Source organism: Lissotriton helveticus, chromosome 1_1 (assembly GCF_964261635.1).
Source record: "Lissotriton helveticus chromosome 1_1, aLisHel1.1, whole genome shotgun sequence".
NCBI lineage: Eukaryota > Metazoa > Chordata > Amphibia > Caudata > Salamandridae > Lissotriton > Lissotriton helveticus.
Window position 1 is genome coordinate 608,164,088 of NC_136057.1, and position 19,368 is coordinate 608,183,455.

At 47.2% G+C, this 19,368-nt stretch overlaps 1 protein-coding gene across 1 annotated transcript in view; it reads right to left on the bottom strand.

Annotated features, from left to right (window-relative positions):
- Nucleotides 1–19,368, bottom strand: part of TM7SF3 (transmembrane 7 superfamily member 3) — a 220,703-nt gene that overhangs the window by 12,429 nt on the left and 188,906 nt on the right. The window contains exon 9 of the mRNA XM_078674122.1: nucleotides 8,112–8,264. Coding sequence (XP_078530248.1) covers nucleotides 8,112–8,264 — 153 coding nt within the window. The remainder of the gene's footprint in view (nucleotides 1–8,111; nucleotides 8,265–19,368) is intronic.

Consider the following 19,368-nt stretch of genomic DNA (forward strand, 5'->3'; position numbering starts at 1 on the left):
TATCTTAGGACTGTAACTTATGAACTGCAAGAAGCAAAAGGATCTCAGTGACAAACAGTCCCCCACTAAGCTGTCTACTTAAAATACAGTTCTGTGATGCACAATGTACCCGTTCTTTGCAGCAGACATATTAATTCTCTGTACTAATTTAGGATAAGTCTAAACTTTACCCTGGACAAAACTCTGCTCTCTCTCTTCAGCAGGTACATTAATCACCAGAGTTACTTGACATTTTTTGCCTAAAAATTGCTGGGCATACAAGGAACTCGTAACTCACACAAGAGAGGAGAGGGTCAACGAGATTCTCCACTGCCCGAACCTCCTAATGTAACATGCAAACACAGAGGGGTAGGGAGAAAGAAACCAAGTGACGCAGACAAGAGCATAAGTGTATAGTGACAAAACTAATATGTTTTGAAAACTGCCCTCACTCACACACAAATGTGGGTGACATGCTTCATCATCTTGTCTGCTTACAAAACGCCCTGGCGTAGCCACGCACAGGACGGAGCATAGGGGAGGTGTTAGACCTGACATCATTGGCGTGAGTCTCCCTTCGATTTTTGACGAATTGCCTCCTCTGTTTTGACCTATTTTTGCTGGTTGTATGTTTTGGGCCCTGTGCTACTGCTGATTAGTGCCACAGTGCAAGTGCTCCCTATGTTAAATTGATATACTGATTGGATTCCATGATTGGCTTATTTGATCTACTGTCAGCCCCTAGTACAGTGCACCATGTGTGCCCAGGGCTTGTAGAGCAAATGCTGCTGGTGGGCTTGCAGCACTGGTTGTGCCACCCACAGAAGCAGCGTGTAAAGTGTGTCTCAGGCCTGCCATTGCAAGGCCTGTGTGTAGTCTGTGACTACCATGTCTACTTGGCCAAGTGCACCCACTTGCCAGTCCCTAAACCTTCCCTTTGCATCATATTAGACACCCCTATGGTAGGCCCAAGGGCAGGGTGCATTGTAAGTATAAGGTAGGACATGTTCTGATGTGTGTAGCATGTTCTAGAGTGAATTACAGCCATTTTCGTTTTTCACTATTGAAGGCTACCTGTTTTCATAGACTAGAATGGGCAGTAAAGATTGTACATCCCTACAATCCTAACTGACTCAGGGAACATGGTAGAAATTCGAGTTTAGTATGCCTGAACTCAGAATAATAAAATACATCTTTTAGTAAAGTTTATTTTAATATTCTGTGTTTGCAAATACCACTTTTAGAAAGTAGGTATTTGCTTGCCTAACCATCTGAGCCCGCCTCTGCTGACTTGTGTATTCCTTGTCTGGGTTTGTGTGTGACAGGGCTGGGGAAATTCCAGGAGACAGTCTGGGACAGCCCAGTGGTGAATAGGGAGATTTACCTCCAGACAGGAGGGGGAGAGTGCACCTGGGACCTGAATAGGGCTGGGCCTTCCCTCCACAATGCTGGCTCCACCCCTTGTGGCTTGTCTGATGTCTCTGCCCAAGCCCTCCACAGGGCTTGGTCGCCCCACTCACTGCTGCCGCTCCTGCCTGCCTTTGCCGCCTCCTGCCTGCAGATTCCTTCGCTTGCTGCCCGCTGCTCCTGGGAATTTCCCGCTGCTCCTGGGAATTTCCCGCTGCTCCTGGGAATTTCCCGCTGCCCGCTGCTTCTTGGAATTTCCCGCCACTGCCTCCCTGCAGCCCCGCCCCCCTGTGATTCCATTCGCCGCCCCGCTCCCGCCACCCAGCTGCTCCTCCCTCCCGGCTCCTTACTTATGACGCCCCAGAGCGACCGCGCAGCGGACGCGCGCAGCTGGAGCGCCGATTGAGCGCCGAAGGCGCGCCAAAGGTAAGCCCGTCTGCGCCCGTCCGCGCCTGGCCCGCGCCCAGCGCCAGGACCCCTGGCCCTCCCCGCCGAGGCAAGACGACCCGACTGACCTACGACGCCACCACTCTCAACGCACTCAATGCCGGCCGAGCCACCCCGAGACGCACCCACGGACCCTTCACCTGCTGCACCTGCAAGTTCACCTGCCTCCGAACCTGCCCCGCACCCGCCAAGACAAACACCAGCAGCAACCACCTCAAGTGCATCCTGATCAACACCCGCTCCGTCCACAGACACGCCGTGGAACTCTGGAACCTCCTCGACGCTACATCACCGGACGTCGCCTTCCTCACGGAAACCTGGATGAACGCCTCCTCTGCACCCGACATCGCCATCGCCATCCCGGACGGGTACAAGATCATCAGGAGGGACCGCATCAACCAGACCGGGGGTGGCATCGCCATCGTCCACAGGAACACCATCCGCATCACGACCGACGCCAACGACTCCTTCGCCGCAGCCGAACATCTCCACTTCCAGATTCACACCGACCCTAAGACGACCCTCAGAGGCACCCTCGTCTACAGACCCCCGGGACCACGCACACAATTCAGCGAAGACATCACAGACTTCATCAGCCCGCACGCCCTCCCCTCCACCGACTACATCCTCCTCGGGGACCTCAACTTCCACCTGGAGAACAACAAGGACCGCAACACCACCGCCCTGCTGGAAAACCTCGCCAACCTCGGACTCAAGCAACTGGTCAACACCCCCACCCACTACGCCGGCCACACGCTTGATCCAGTCTTCTCTTCCAGCAAGTACATCACCTTCAGCCACGCCACCGGACTCCACAGCTGCGTCCACTTCAGCTTCAAAAGATCCATGACCCACCACCACCCGCAACAGGTACCTCACAGGAATTGGAGCAAGATCACTACAGACCAGCTCACCACCTCCCTCAGCCAGAGCCCACCCGCCAACACAACGGACCCCAACGAAGCAGCCCGCAACTTCACACAGTGGCTGACCGCCTGCGCCGACGACCTCGCGCCACTAATGAACCCTCCCAGCAGACCCAGAAGCAAGAAGGCATCCTGGTTCACCGACGACCTCCAGGACTCCAAGAAGACCTGCCGCACCCTCGAGAAAGCCTGGCTCCTCGACCGGACCACCGACAACATGACCGCCCTCAAACACGCTACCCGCAAGCACCACCAGCTCATCCGCACCACCAAGAAGAAATCCCTGAAGGAACGACTGGACAACAACGCCCACGACAGCAAAGAGCTCTTCACTATCGTCAAGGAGTTCTCCAACCCCAGCACCGGCACCAACGACATCACTCCGTCACAAGACCTCTGCGACTCCCTCGCCTCGTTCTTCCACCGCAAGATCGCCGACATCCACAACAGCTTCGGCGCCCCACCCACGCACCCAACCGTCGAACCAACGCCCCCCACCGCCACCCTTCGCACCTGGACCACGGTGACCACCGAAGACACAGCCCGCACGATGAACACCATCCACTCCGGATCACCGACCGACCCCTGCCCACACCACGTCTTCAACAAAGCCGACTCCACCATCGCACCCCAACTCCGGAACATCATCAACGCCTCCTTCAACACCGCCACCTTCCCGGAGAGCTGGAAGCACGCCGAGATCAGCGCCCTCCTGAAGAAACCTACAGCGGACCCCACCGATCTCAAAAACTTCCGCCCCATCTCGCTCCTCCCTTTTCCTGCTAAAGTCATCGAGAAGATCGTCAACAGACAGCTGACCGCCTTCCTCGAGACGAACGGATCCCTCGACCCCTCGCAGTCTGGCTTCAGAGCCAACCACAGCACCGAGACCGCCCTCATCGCAGCCACCGACGACATCCGGACCCTGCTCGACAAGGGGGAAACAGTGGCCCTCATCCTCCTGGACCTCTCCGCTGCGTTCGACACGGTCTGCCACCGCACCCTAGTCCAGCGCCTCAGCAACATCGGTATCCAAGAGAAGGCACTGGAGTGGATCATCTCGTTCCTCGCCGGAAGAACACAAAGAGTTCGCCTCCCCCGTTTCGCTCCGAGGCCACCGAAGTCATCTGCGGCGTCCCGCAAGGATCTTCACTCAGCCCCACCCTCTTCAACATCTACATGAAACCTCTCGCAGCCATCGCACGCCAGCACAACCTCAACATCATCTCTTACGCCGACGACACCCAGCTGATCCTCTCCCTCACCAGAGACCCCGACACCGCCAGAACCTGCCTACACGAAGGGATGAAAGACGTCGCCGAGTGGATGAAGGACAGCCGCCTGAAACTGAACTTGGACAAGACGGAAGTCCTCATCCTGGGATCTTCGCCCTCCGCCTGGGACGACTCCTGGTGGCCCCCAGCCCTGGGCACCGCACCCAAGCCAACCGACCACGCACGCAACCTGGGCTTCATCCTGGACCCCCTCCCTCTCGATGACCAGACAAGTGAACGCCGTCTCCTCATCGTGCTTCAACACCCTGCGTATGCTTCGCAAGATCTTCCGCTGGATACCGACCGAGACCAGGAAGACTGTCACCCAGGCACTCGTCACCAGCCGACTGGACTACGGAAACGCCCTGTACGCCGGAACCACAGCCAAGCTACAGAAAAGACTCCAGCGCATCCAGAACGCCTCCGCCCGACTCATCCTGGATGTCCCCCGACGCAGCCACATCTCCAGCCACCTGAGGAACCTGCACTGGCTCCCTGTCGACAAGAGGATCACGTTCCGGCTCCTCACCCACGCACACAAGTCTCTCCACGACCTGGGCCCCAAGTACCTCAACGACCGCCTGACCTTCTACACGCCCACCCGCCAGCTACGGTCCACCAGCCTCGCCCTCGCAGCCGTACCACGCATCCGAAGAGCCACCGCCGGAGGAAGATCCTTCTCTTACCTGGCTGCCAAGACTTGGAACTCCCTCCCCATCCACCTTCGGCTGACCCAGGACCATCTCGCCTTCAGGAAACAACTCAAGACCTGGCTGTTCGAGCAGTAGCATACCCCTCCCCCCAAGCGCCTTGAGACCCTCCCGGGTGAGTAGTGCGCTATACAAATGGCATGATTGATTGATTGATTGATTGCACAGTGAAAGGAGAAGGGGAATCCTGTCAACAGAGTGCTCCAGAGCTGCATCTTCCCTCCCCTGGGCTGGCTCCACCTCCTGTGGGGCGTCTGATGTTTCTGCCCTGCACAGTGAAAGGAAGAGAAGAGTCATGTAAACACAGTGCTCAGGAACTGGTTTGAAGTAGGCAGAGGCCTCTCTGCCTTCAGAGAGCAAAGGATTTTGGGGTATAAATATTGGGACCAAGTCCCACAGACTTCAGATCCCTTCTGGAACAAGAAACCTTTCTGCCAAGGAGAAGAACCAAGGAAGCTGCAGGAGTTTGGACTGCCCCCTGCCAGTGTGCTGTTTTGCTGGGTTGGCCTGCAGTGGTTACTTCATTGCCAAGGGAAATGAGAAGGAACTTTGTAAGGACTTTCATCTACAGAATATTCTCCAAGGGCTTGAACTGTGCTTGCCTCCTGCTGAAGTCTCAGGGCCAAAAGACTTCAGCTCCAGCTGAATTTCCTTGCTGGGTATTCTGACTCCAGTCACTTGCGTGCCGCTGGGAGCTGGAAGCGCGCCAAATCTGGAAGAAGCGTGTCGCCGCCGCAGCTGAAATCATCGCAACGCCGGAGAAGCGAGAGTTCGTCGCATCTCCCTGGAAACGTGTGTTCATCGAAGCTGTCTGCTGTCGCATCGCCGGAGAAGAGCGACGCATCGAGAGAGCTGTCATCGCATCGCCGGAGAAGCGCATCGCAGGGCCTGTCGCGGCTCCCAAGTACAGAGTCGTTGCAAGGCTGCCACCGCATCAAGGCGCCATCTTGCGCACAGCAACAGGTCGAGAATCTACGCATCACCTCCGCACCGGTAAGGCTCACGACGAGTCCACTACTCTGCGCAAGCATTGAGGAAGGACGCAACCGTTCCCCCGGGTCACAGAACCGACGCCTCTCCCCTTCTGCAAGCCTTTTGTTTACTTTGCGTGCCGCATCCAAGAACTTTGTTGAGAACTTTGTCGCATTTACCAACAACTTGAACTAAGATACTTTTATCATCCTTTAAGTGACCTTTAGTATAGTATTGTGGATTTTTGTCGTTTGTGGTCTTGTGTTTAAGTCTATATAAAGAATACCTATTTTTATAAAACCTGTGTGTGTCCATCTGTAGTGCTACCACTGTATTGCTGTGTATATTCACAAATGCTTAACACACTGCCTCTGAGATAAGCCGGTCTGCTCGTGCCAAGCTACCAAGGGGGTGAGCAGGGGTTATTAAGGAGAGTAATCCCCTTGTCCTGACTTAGAAGTAAGGGTCCCTATTTGGACAAAGGTGATAACCATTGCCAACTAGAGACCCCCAGATCTAACAGGAGGGGAAACAAAAACATACACAAAACAACATAAACGTGACGGAACAGTGATAACAGTGAATATCACTCTGTAACTGGGTATTGTGATAGAACAAAGTGCAGCATAAGAAAGTGCTTTAAAACTGGCTCATGGATACCTTCAGGACCTTTATTCGTAGGTTCCACAACCAAGATTAAAATAGTGAAGGATGGTCAGTGTTTAAAGATAATGTAAAGTTCCCCTAACACTCCTTCTTAGACTGCTAGTGCATACAAGGAACTCTGCAGCCCATGCTTTTAAACCCATTGCAAAGCACAGTACCCCCCTCCTTCCCCCCCAAGCTCAGGGCGGTCGCACCGCCCTAAAGAGGGCCGTACATTCATACACAATCAGTACTTAAACTATGTTAAAACTATCACATTTGTTCTTTTTTGTTTTACTAAGTTTATGCATTTTTTATTTTTTATTTGATATAAAATACACAGAAGACAAATGTATTCTACACCTGCAAGAATCCTCAATCCAAACTTTCTCAGTTTTACATGTTAAATTTAAACTGTTTCCACATTTTTGTGAACACATTTAATTACATGCACATCCTATCCTAAACATTCCCTTGTGATCTTGGCAATTACAGTTACACAATATGTGCTTATTTCATTCCTTATGTTGCTTTCCTACCATGCTATGTATCCTAACGCATATGCTATAGCCAGGAGGCCCAATCCATTACTTACACAAAATTATCTCATTCCTGGAATCTCATTTGGTTCTCATCAATTTCAACCAATTAGAAACATGAACAAGAATATAGAAGATATGTTATTAATGCAAAAATGCAAAAACTTTGTAAAACACAAATATGTAATTATTTTAGGCCCTGATGAAGTCCCTATAGGGGATGAAACACATTAACTGGATCTGCCAAAATATTATTGGTAACTGGCTTGTAATAAAGAACATTTTGAAAAAACTCCAATGCTTGAAGAATAATTACCGACAAAAAGAAAGACTTTCATTATGAATTTTGGATCTAAAGTGATTATAACTATATACAAGAAATCATGAGCATGTGAATGAACTAATAGATAGTATGGTGCCCTCCTACTAAAAAGTGTTCATGACAAATTATCTGACCATGTTCTGCACTTTCTGGGCATAAAATGCCTGCCAGCTCTGGCAGGAAGATATAATTGTCAGATGAACTTCATTCACTATTAAACAGATTCCACACTGGAGGAAAATTGTACTCTGCAGTGAACCACCCTACACAAAAGTCTGACACAGGTACCCAGCCCAGAAGACAGACTGCCCTCTCCAGACTCCTAAATTATGTAGTTCTCTCAATCCATGTGACTTCATTTTATTGGCTGTACCAGCATTGTCTGCACTTTCCAAGCAATGAACTTCGTTATTACCTTCTTCCTTATTGAAGGAGGTGGTAATTCCAGGCATAGTATAGTATAGCATTCATTCTAAAGATTCCTTTCATTCACAGCAGTAAACATCCCCTTCCTTGTTTCATGCTACCCCTTTCTGTTGCCATGCCGCAGCGAGTAGTATACAGTTCAAGGATTGCCTGCTGTCACATTGTCTTTGGCTCAGTGATGATCCACTTCTATCACCATCAAGTACTCTCCGACTGGTCTGTGCTTTTGCCCACAACTTCTTCCAGCTATCTGGGTATACTTGGAGGGTGCCACACAAAATTACTATTTTAGTTTCTTCTGTTAAGAAATGTGCACAGGTCCATTAGCTTACTTATTTTTAGCACCTAAGGTGATCGTGACTTTTACCAATTTATGTCATGATTGTCAATTTGCATGCTTTTCCGAGACGTATGACATAGTATAGTTAACCAATAATCAGAAGATGGTGTTGATTGTTTCCTACCTAGAGGCGTAAAGAAGATGATGGATGAGACGAGGAATCCAAGCACTAGTCCAACGATCAGTATACACATCACCACACAGCCACATCTCCACCAGTAGGCCACCAAAAGAATTCCCCCAGCAACTCCGGATATCATTGTTAGAAGTAAACGTACTGCAAGAAAAATCATGAAAAGAGAGTGAACAGAGCTCCATACTCCCTTGGTTCCAAAAAAACTACCATTTACTAGGGAAGATTAACCCATTGCGCGCTCGTGACGGAACCATTCCGTTACGAGCCACGGTGGGGCTGTGCTGGTGACGGAATGGGTCCATCATGGCCTGGCCGCCGCCCTGATTTCGCGCCTGCGCGGCGCGTTCTATTGAGCGGGCGGGGCCGTGACGGAACCATTCCGTCACAAGCACAGCGCCACCGCGGCTCGTGAAGGAGTGGTTCCGTCACGAGCATGGCGGCGCCGCGTGCCCCCCCTGCCCCCTAGCGCTGCGGCGGAATTACCCCCATGGCCAAGGGGTTAAAAGGACAATGCTGATTTGCTGTAAACATTACATTTATTAAACAATAGCATTGCATCAGAGGTGTTGGTTCCAAGAGCCAAATCAATATCATAATTTTAGCGCAACCACTGTCAATGTAAAGTGGTTCATTTAGCATAAGAGTGCCCCCCGTACGCTCAGGAGGACAGGATCCATGCAAGATTTTCAGGAAAACCGCAGTCTATCTGAATGAGTTTTACTAGAACACATAGGGGTGTATTTACTAAGATTTAGCACTGTGTTTGCGTTACAATTGTGATGCAAATCGATACAATTCTTTTTTTTTATTACAAATCTACTTTTCAGTTCAAAACGTACTTAAAAGTAGCACAAAGCATCGCATAGGGGGCATTCCCTGGGTGGTGATGCACACGAATCTGTGGAACATTGCAAGGCCAGACCATGATAAGTCGGTCACCTGACAAAACAATGTAGCAGACAACCCCCCAGTCGTGTGCATGGTTTGGCCTTGCGATGTTCCATAGGAGCGGGGGCTTGAGTAACGGTTATCATATGTTTATTTGAGCAAGGACGTCACTACGGTTAACTTACATGAGTTCCGATTACATTAGCAGCCGAATTTTGGGACTGCGTTGTAGTGACCAAGACCAACGGGATACTGGTTTATTACTGATATTTGGGGACATTTTATAGCTTTACACTCGCCATCAGCCTTTTTTGAATTTAGGATCGTTTTGAGCGCTTATCAAAACACCACTCGTATGGATTACCCGTTGTGCCTTGGCCCTTTGGCCTACAATACTGCCATTGTGCCTTGAGAAAGTGTGAATACAGATTTGTACAGACGAAATACGTGTTCCGTTTCAGTAATTGCTGGGAATTTCTTTAAGAATAAAAAGAATTTGTCAACGGATGGTGTTTGTGGATTACCTCTGAAAACCTCTACATGATTGGAATGTATGACACTCACAATATACGTATTTTAGATTCATTGTAACTAATAAGGGTGTGCTGGAACAGCTTCTTCGTATACATACAAAAGTGCCTTGTGTGAATCTTGTCACGCTGGATTTGCATCAGAAACAATTTGTTTACTTTAAGCTTATATGAAATAATTCATAGGCACATGGCATGTGCTAAACGGATTTCTTATGAAGAACAGAAAGCAAGGGAAACTGATACAGAAAGATACAATCTTAGTAACAAACAGCAGGGGGCTAGGCTAGATCAGGCTTCTGGAAATGGGCAATGTGGACCATTAAAAAGTAATTAAGCAGCAGTTAAATAACGGATTCAATGTATTGCAGAGACTGCCGGTTGAGTGTACAATTCCAATTTATTTATGGTCGAACGTTCACCCTAATTTACATAAAGTAATGTTAGTGATGTATTCAGCTAATTTCAGAAAAAGATTATTGCCACATGTAACTCATTAGTGTGCACTAAATATGTAGGAAGCCACTCCTAAACATGTCGGAAACCAGTCAAGTAAACAGATCATTTCCAATCAAATTAAAACAATAAAAAAATGGGATAACGTGCTATATAGCAATGATTTAGAATTTTGATAAATTATTTCATCACTCCTAAAACTACAGAGAATTGTTGTATGAGTTTGAGAAGATTAATATCGCTTTATCCTTCAATCTGTATGATCCAGGTCTGTTACCAGGATACTGACTGGGTCTCATCTTGAGAGATGATAGACTTCTACCTGAGCACAAGTATCTGCTTTTCTTTTTTTTTATGACTTAAACGTTCAGAGGAGGCTTTTAATCCAACATCCTATAATTGTTATCAATACTTCCTGTTGGGCACACTACAGCCATTTTTCTACAAACAAGTAACCATGTTAAATGTAAACATCATTCAACAGTCTACCCTTACTCCGCGGTACTTACTACTCCAATGCCACTACATCATAGTGGCATGTTTTTAATGTATTTTACAACATCCTTCCACGGCGCGTTTTCTTTACAGCCAGGCATTTTTCTTACGTTTTTTGTTTTTAAATGAATGTAATGAATGCATGCCAGCATAAAACACCACCGTTCATTTTTTAAAGTAATCTTAATTACATAATAAACCCAAATATTAAACTGGATGCCCCTCATTCTAAAACACAATTTACAATATATTACACACCCTCAATTATTTTAATAAAATCAATGAACTTCAATAAAATTCAATAATTATCCACAGTCTGACACTGATTTATTTTAATTAAGGTAAACAGAAGGCCCTTTTTTATTCATAATTTACATTAAAGTAAATTAACTTTCCTCAACTTTACTTATTATACATACCAAGAATGAAGATCAATGTAAGGAGGACTACTGATCAAGCAACCAAAAGTGAAGCTGGCCTGGCCAAAGTTGACTAACTTGCTGTTTCCAGGAGACTGTTAATTTCAGTTAACCTTGAATGGCTCTACAAACATTTAAGTTGTTTCCCCTATGGATGAAGGCACCAATACAACTATCTCTTACCCCCAGTAACATATGAAAGCAAACTTGGGAACAAACCCCAGGCCAAGCAACAGAATCCTGTGGTGTGGAAAAAAAGATCAAAGCAGGTAGCTGCCATTACACAAGATCCGAGGTTCCCATTAACACCTAGCCAAAGCAAATGCCATTTAAAATAGTCTTAATTACATTTGTTAAAAGGCCACTCACAAACAAGGCTTACACTATACAAATGGCATGATTGATTGATTGATTGATTAAAAACTCCAAAACTAGCGGTCCCTCATAATCCCAAGGTAAAACCACTTATAATTAGACACAATCTGGCAACTCAATAAAACATGGTTATTTTTTTAGGGCTCATTTATTATTTTTTCCAGTTCAAACAAACATTACAGTCAACTCATCATGGTTGGAGTTAGACAACATTCACTCTCAAGGATTCAGCATATACATTAAGTAATTTGTGACTTCATAAAATAATTCCATACTTTCCTCCATGGTGTCTCTCCCTACGCACCCCTGCAGCTCAACACATTCTGTGTACAATTTAAATTAATGCTAGCATGGATTTATTTTCTCTCCCTGTCCCCAGATCATCAGGCATCCTGTGCTTTAGTAAATTAATGTTGCCATTGTCATACTCTAATCTATGCCCCTTCTCTATGTACCTGGGTCTGGGCCAATGCCACTGCTCCACAGCCTGGTTATGTTTCTGCGTTCCACCAGTCAAAATGCATCTACTGGTCGATGTTCTTGTGATCACTTCAAAGGACAAGACCTTTGACAATATGAGCTTGACGATGGCAGGAAAATCTAGCTAGAATTCTCCCTACTTTAGGAAGATGCTCTGCACCACCTCAGGATGTAGTCGTCATTTGTGATCTGCCAGACCCTGTCTGCTTAGCTCATCCAATCGGCCATTCAAGGAACCCATCAGGAGGTTAGCAATCAGGGAAATGCCTGGACACTCCAAATAACTCTAGAAGTGCAGAGTCTCCTCGCACATCACTCATGACCCCACTACGCAATACCACATGGTTTGGCTGTCCGTGATAACCTGCACCAGCTCCCCCTTGATGAACGGTAGGAAGGCCTTCAGAGCGAGACGAATGGCCTTAAAGTCCAGTGGACTGATATGGAGATGGGTTTCTGTCGGAGACCAGAGTCCTCGGTCACCATCATCCGCACTGGGTGGGGAGGGGGAAAGGGGCCTGCAGCTGGATCAATTGTGTCTAAGCAGCCACCACTGCAAATTGTGCAGTCTCTTCCGTAATTTAGATGGCATCGGATAGATTTCCTTTGTGCATGGTCCATTGGAAATTCAGTTTCCATTGCAAAGCTTACATGTGCTACCTGGCATAGTTGACCAAGAAGATGAAGGAGGCAGAGAGTGTAAGAAGCCTCAGAGTTGCTCTCACTGAGATCCAGAACAGAGGCTGAAACATTGTGATCATAACCCGAATGACCAGGACCTGTTGGAATCGAGGGAAGGCCTTGAATTGCACTGTGTCCAGATTAGCTCCAGCAAGTGGCAGCCTCTGCCACGGAATCAGGGAGACTTTCGATCGCTGAACTTCAATGATGTCAAGCGCTTTACCATCGTCTAAATGTGGTCTACAATGGACTGGGTGAGCCGGTCTTTAACAGCCGGTCATCGAGATAGGGTAAAACAGATACCTCTAAAGGTGTGCTGCAACCTCCTCTATCACTTTTGTTAACACCCAAAGAGCTCTGCTGAGGCTGAATGGGAGCACTGGAAGCTGGAAATGCTCCTGGCTGACCATTAACTCTGAGTAATGTCCGATGGACTGCAGATTCAAGGACACCAGATAACACTAATTTTCCAAATGCCTCAATCCTCTTGGACTCCCTATCTGGAGGAGTCGTGGGGAATAAACTGGGTTCATCTTGCTGGTTTAAGCCTAAATCACCAGGCTCCTCAGGGTCGGGTGCTTATTGAGAAATTCAGAGGCGCCAGGTGACAGTCTTTGAAGCCTGGCCACCTGCCTATTCACCGGTGGGCAAGAACAGGGCTATGACCAAGTGCCCAGTAGTGAGGCCTAGTTAAAAGAAAGCAAGGACACAGAAATGGCTGGCACTGGCTGCAAAATTTCCCCAAGAAAGTTAGCCTTGTTCTTGACTGAAGGCATCTGCCATTCTAAGACCTCAGCTACCCGTCAGACTACTACTGCAAATGAGCCACTTTCTACCGTTGGTGGTCGAAATGTGGCAAGTCTAACCTTGTATCGTGGGATGCATCAAGCCCACTTGCCTCTTGTAAATTCAAGTAAAAATGTCAGTCAATTAAGGGGGAGATCACTATCTCTCTCCCTATCATTATGATCGGCATCTGGCGGAGTACCTTGCACAAAGGCACAGCTAGAAAGTTAATGGCGCCTCTGCTGGTAAATCCGCATGGGTGAGGCACTGGTACAGAGTTAGGCTGTATCACCACAGATTGCACTTTATTCATTTTGAGGCATGAGATAGGGCTGAAGTCGGTTCAGGGTCAGACATTTGAATCTGCACCAGGTTCTTTACTGGAACTAGTACCAGAGGAGGAATGGCCCAGTGCAGGTCCTAGAGCAAGAGCAGTCATATGTACTGTAGTCGGTACAGGAACCGGTCCAAAAGAATCAGTCAGCACCAGAGAAGGACCCACCATCAGAAACCCAACCGGAGGCCCCTGCGTTTCCTTGGGGCACAAAGGCTTGCCAGAGAGAGACGGAATTGCACTAAAAATCTGCAGCATGGCCTCTAACGAGTTGGTTAATCTGCTCCATGGGCAAGGAGCCCTCCAAGGGGACATTTTGACACTCTGGAGTCCTCTCCTTTGATATGGAGCAAAAGGATGGCGAGTTTTGATTTGCTTCATTTTGCTGTTACTTGGACTTTGATTTAGACTTACCAGAAGCCTTCAATTGCGAGGTAGACCTCTTGCAGGAACTGCCCCAGAATTGAGAACAAGTCCGCGCCTGAAACCTGGAGTGGGAATTATGCAGATTTGCTTCTCAATCCAAGATCACCTCCAGGTGCAATAGGAATACACTTATCGCACAACTTTGAGTCATGTCCTGAACCCGGTCCAGGATCGAGATCTGTTTTGCACATTCTTGGAATGGTTTAAAACCTCGAGTTTTAGGAGGGGACACAATTACCTAGCACACTGGAATTCGTTTTTAGGAGTCATCGGCAGAACAATGAAATTAAGAGCAGTATTTCAGATCCTCGTTAGAAGGCGCAGAAAGAAAGGAACGGATGTTAGTGAGCAGTAATGGCACTTATATGGGGCTCCACTCCATTACTTCCAAGGTGGTATGGAATCAGTGTGGAGCCACCCGGTGCCACATATCTGTGCACTTGAGGATTGCTGGAAAAAGTATTCCCGGTCCAGTCTGGCATCCACTGGCCAGTGATCTAATATAAAGTTAGTGAATTTCTGTCGACAGATGTCAGTACAAGGAGTTGCAAGTTGCACTACCACTGTTAAAGTGGTTCAATACGCTGTGGCAAATGCTAAGGCTTAGCTGAGATAGTCAACTGTCTTCTAAGGCTCTGATTTGCGCATGGGACTCGGAGGATACTAATGGTCAGGCTAGCAGAGCTTGCAAGGCCCATTTTTGGGGATTTATGCAAAAGCATTTTGTTGTGATGTTCTCCTCACTTCCCCTTTTCTGCCTGTCTGATTTTCCCACTGCTCAGCCAGGAGGTTCTTTGGAATGCCTGGTGATGTCATGAGTGCTTGTGTTCTTTGATTGCTTTAGAGAGTGTCAGTTGAGATCCAGGCTGCGCAGAGAGGGAACCAGCTCCTGGTGGGGGTTACTTACAGGCATATTTACCATCTTTGCTACTTCCTAATCCTTATATAACCTGTACCTGTTTGGAGCCATAACCTGGCCTCCTATGGACCTTCATACTACAACATTTTAGCGACGATCGGGTCTTCTAACCCTGCGTGGATTCAAATGGACTTACACTTCAAATAACTTTTCTTCTGCAACTAAGGATTCTACAAAAACTGCGACTACTTCATGAAATCCAAGCTTCAACCATCCTTGCGTTTCCATCTGGCAGCCCCAGCGACCACTCTGTCTTCAAACGAATCTACGTTGAAATACAAGGTACTATGGTCTTTGTTTCACAAGGAAAAATGAAATTCAAACTTTGGATACATTATGGCTACACAAGGAATTCATAAAGCAACTAAGGAACTGTACAGCTACTTGAAGACTTGCAACTATATTAAGAAATCCAAGCTTCAATCATCTACCTGAAGAACTTGGCAGCCCCAGTCGCACCAGTGACCATTTACATCGGTCAGCCTCAACCTGCGCATGCCAGAGGCTTACTTACAGGCCTATTTACCATCTTGGCTACTTCCTAATACTTCTATAACCTGTACCTGAATAAAGCTTCTACTTAGAACCACAACCTGGCCTCCTGTGGACCTTCCTACTACAACACATTTTCTTGGCATGGGCCTGATAAGAGAAGCTTGCTAGGCAAAACCATTTTCACCTGAACCGGACCAGGTGCTGAATAGGTTACTGGAGCTGCATCAGAAATTATGGCACAACCCAAAAAGAGAATGAAGGTAGGCAACAAATGAGACACTGACCTGGGTAGTGTACTTGATGCTAGGGCCCCGATGTAGGTAAAATAGATTTACCGATTTTTAATTACCGAATTGCACCGATTGACGCACAAAGCTGTCCACCTGAGCTCACCTAGATACCTCGCTCAGAAGCTGACGATTTCTGGAGGCTCCAGAAACACTAGAGGCACAAAAAATCTTTTGCTAAAGCCTAAAAGATTCCGCAAGCAAAAAACGTATAAACGCTTCTTCTCAGGAATGGCACCCAGGATTTGGAACTCACTCCCCCCTGAAACCAGGCTCATCCCCTCTACCAGACTTTAAGAAAGAAGTAAAAGCTATCCTCATGGCTAAATGCACTTGAACTACTACTGGGGGTTAACATCAAAGGCTCGATACTGATCTGTACTACTTGTTCGAACCCTTTGCATTTTTGTTTGACTTTGAAATTGACTTACTTGATTGTTTATGATATCACTTAACTGTACGTTTAACACTATTGTTGTATCTGTTTATATATGCTCCCCTCCTCTGTAAAGCGCTCTGATATCTGCGAAGATCTTGTTCGCGCTATATAAAACTTTCAAAATAAATAAATAAATAAAATAAAAATCGGTAAATCTAAGGGGTGGATATGTAGGAACATCCAGATGTTCCTTTTACCGATTCGGTACATATCGGTATTTACCGATTCGGTAAATACCGACCGGTAATGCCCCATTCATTCCTATGGGCTTTGAAGCTTTGAAGCCCATAGGAATGAATGGGGCATTACCGGTCGGTATTTACCGAATCGGTAAATACCGATTTTGACAAGGGTGCAGGGGGTGTCACTTTGACACCCTCTAGCACCCCCAAAAAAGATTCGGGTGCCATGTGGCAGGCATACCTGCCCTAAGGGCAGGTCTGCCTGTCATATGGCACAGGTGTGCATGCACACATGTGCATGCACACCGGAATCGGTATTTTACCATCAAATATATTTGATGGTAAAATACAGATTCGGTAAGGGTTGTGGGACTCAGAAGAGTCCCACCTACATATCTAAATTAACGAATAGGTAAAAATACCGAATCGGTATTTTACAGATTCGGTAAATTTACCGATCGGTAAATTTACCAAATCTGTAAAATATTTGGCCCTACATACCATTTTGTAAATACCGGTCGGTAACGGCCGAAAATACCGATTTTCGGCCGTTACCGACCGACCTACATCCGGCCCTAAGAGGGTTAAAACATGGGCATGTTAGAAAAATGTTACATATCATTAGGGTCAGATTGATCCAACAATTTCCTTCACCAAACATGTAGGACGACATCTAGCCTTCACAGAATTAAAACCTAAAGTTTTCTGTTGTGGTGGATCGCGAGCTCCCCCCCCACCCCCCCCCCTCCCCCCCTCCATCCCCCCCATCTCCCCCCTTCCCCCCCCCCTCCTCGAATGCACACTGGTTAGAGTTTATTGGAAAGAGGCCTTAGCAACTATAAAGTAGCTTGTAAGCAAAGAAATTGAAGTGACCCCTGAAACATTTATTGTGGTGGTTTGCTAGGAATAGGAAGGGATAACAATGTGTTAACCTTGGACATTAAATACTACTTTTGGCCAGAGGGTGCTTGGTTTGGTTTTGCATGATGTCAATGGCCAATCAGTGAAGGAAAGGACTTCTGGTATTACTAAATGGGCTACGCAAACAAATGATGGACGGCATGCTAAATAAATCATACATTCACCCTCAGTCAAGAGATCTGGGTTAAATCCATCGTTTGCTTATCATGCCACCCCAGTTTAGACCCAGCCATATGCAAATCAGTCTTGACCTGCTCCAAACTGGAATGGCGAGCAAACAAACAATGGATTTAGGCCCAGATCTCTGTACTGGGGTGACTGTATGAAATTGTTCTGCATTCTGTCCATTCTGTCCATCATTTGTTAGAGTGGCCCATATAGTAATGCCAGAAGTCCTTTCCTTTTTGTATTTTCACTCAGAGTGGGACGGGTATGCCCAGACATGGGTCCTGTGCTCTCCATGCCATGCAATTAAGCTAACCTCGCTGATGAGGGCTTTACACCCGAAACCGGTCCTAGGATGCTGGTTTTCAGTCCAGGGAGGACCTGGCCTGGCAGTTTGGGCTGAACTGTTCCCATTGGGCGCAAGGTCAAGACTGATTTGCATATGGCTGGGTCCAAACTGGAATGGCATGGTGCTCATAAAAACAATGGATTTAGGCCCAGATCTCTGTACTGGGGTGAACGTATGACATTGTTCTGCATTCTGTCCATCAATTGTTCTTTTTGCATCGGTCACCCCGAGTGAGACGGGTATGCCCAGACGTGGGTCCCATGCTCTCCATGCCACTGGAGTCAAGCTATCCTGGCTGATGAGGGCTGAAAGCACAAAACCGGTCCTAGGATGCTGGTTTCCTGTCCAGAGAGGACCTGGCCAGGTAGATCGGGCTGGACTGTTCCCATTGGGAGCAGGGTTAAGAAGGATTTGCATATGGCTGGGTCCAAACTGGAATGACAGGGTGAGCAAAAAAACAATGGATTTAGGGCCAGAACTCTGTACTGAGGTGAATGTTTGATATTGTTCTGCATTCTGTCCATCAATTGTTATTTTTGCATTACTAAATGGGCTTCAGCCTACATAGCCCTCTGTCTGCAGAGTATGCAAGGTAACACAACCAGTTAATCAGCCTGCCCACCTTCACCGTGAACGCGGTCAAACTTATCTGTGGAGTTCCATGAAAATCTTCACTCAGCCCCACTTTGTTCAACGCCTACATGACCCCACTTGCCAGCATCATTTGAGTCTACTGAATAAACATTATATCCAAGGCTGATGACACCCAGCTCACACTCTCCCTCTCCCTCTCTGACCAGACACAGAACACCAGACCAATTCTCCGCCTGCATGTCTAAAGTCACTAACCGGCTTAAAAACAACTGCCTCAAGTGCAACACAGACGGAAGCAATCATCTTTGGCCAAGACACCATACTCCACCTGTTGGACCCACACCCTTTCCGGCAACCTATGCAAAGAACTTGACTGGTCAAGTGAACACAGACTCCGTCACCAGCTTCAATGCACTCAAGATGCTCAAGAAGATCCTCAAGTGGCACCTCAGCAACTCTTGCAGAACAGTCACCTAAGCCCTCGTCAACAGCAAGCTGGGCTACCACAATAAACCCTATGCTGGACTCAATGCTCAACTGAAAAAACTACAGACCATACAAACGTCAGCAGCTGGGTTCACCCTCTAATTCCCACCCCTCACAGAGCTCCAGTGGCTCACAATCCAAAAATGAGCAGCCTTCAAAGTCCTTACACACACACAGTCTTACACAACATGGCCTCCACATACCTCATTAACCATAAACCTACCGGGCACCTCCGCTCTGCCAGATTCTTACACCCCCCACTTTGCGCATATTTTAGAGAACTGCTAAAAATAGCTGCGCTGTCAAGCCACACATAAAACGGGAAGTTTACCTTACATATATAGGCCATCATTACAAAAAATAATAAATTGGCCATTCACTAATATTTGCCATATTTTGTCATTCTCTTATATACCACCTTGGGGGGCTTTTAGAATATGTGGAAAGCTTTAAACAAACCTGATGAAATGTGTAACATTTTGATTTTAGTGCATTTAACAATATTTTCCATTCAGAGAAAATGACAGCATTTTGTGCC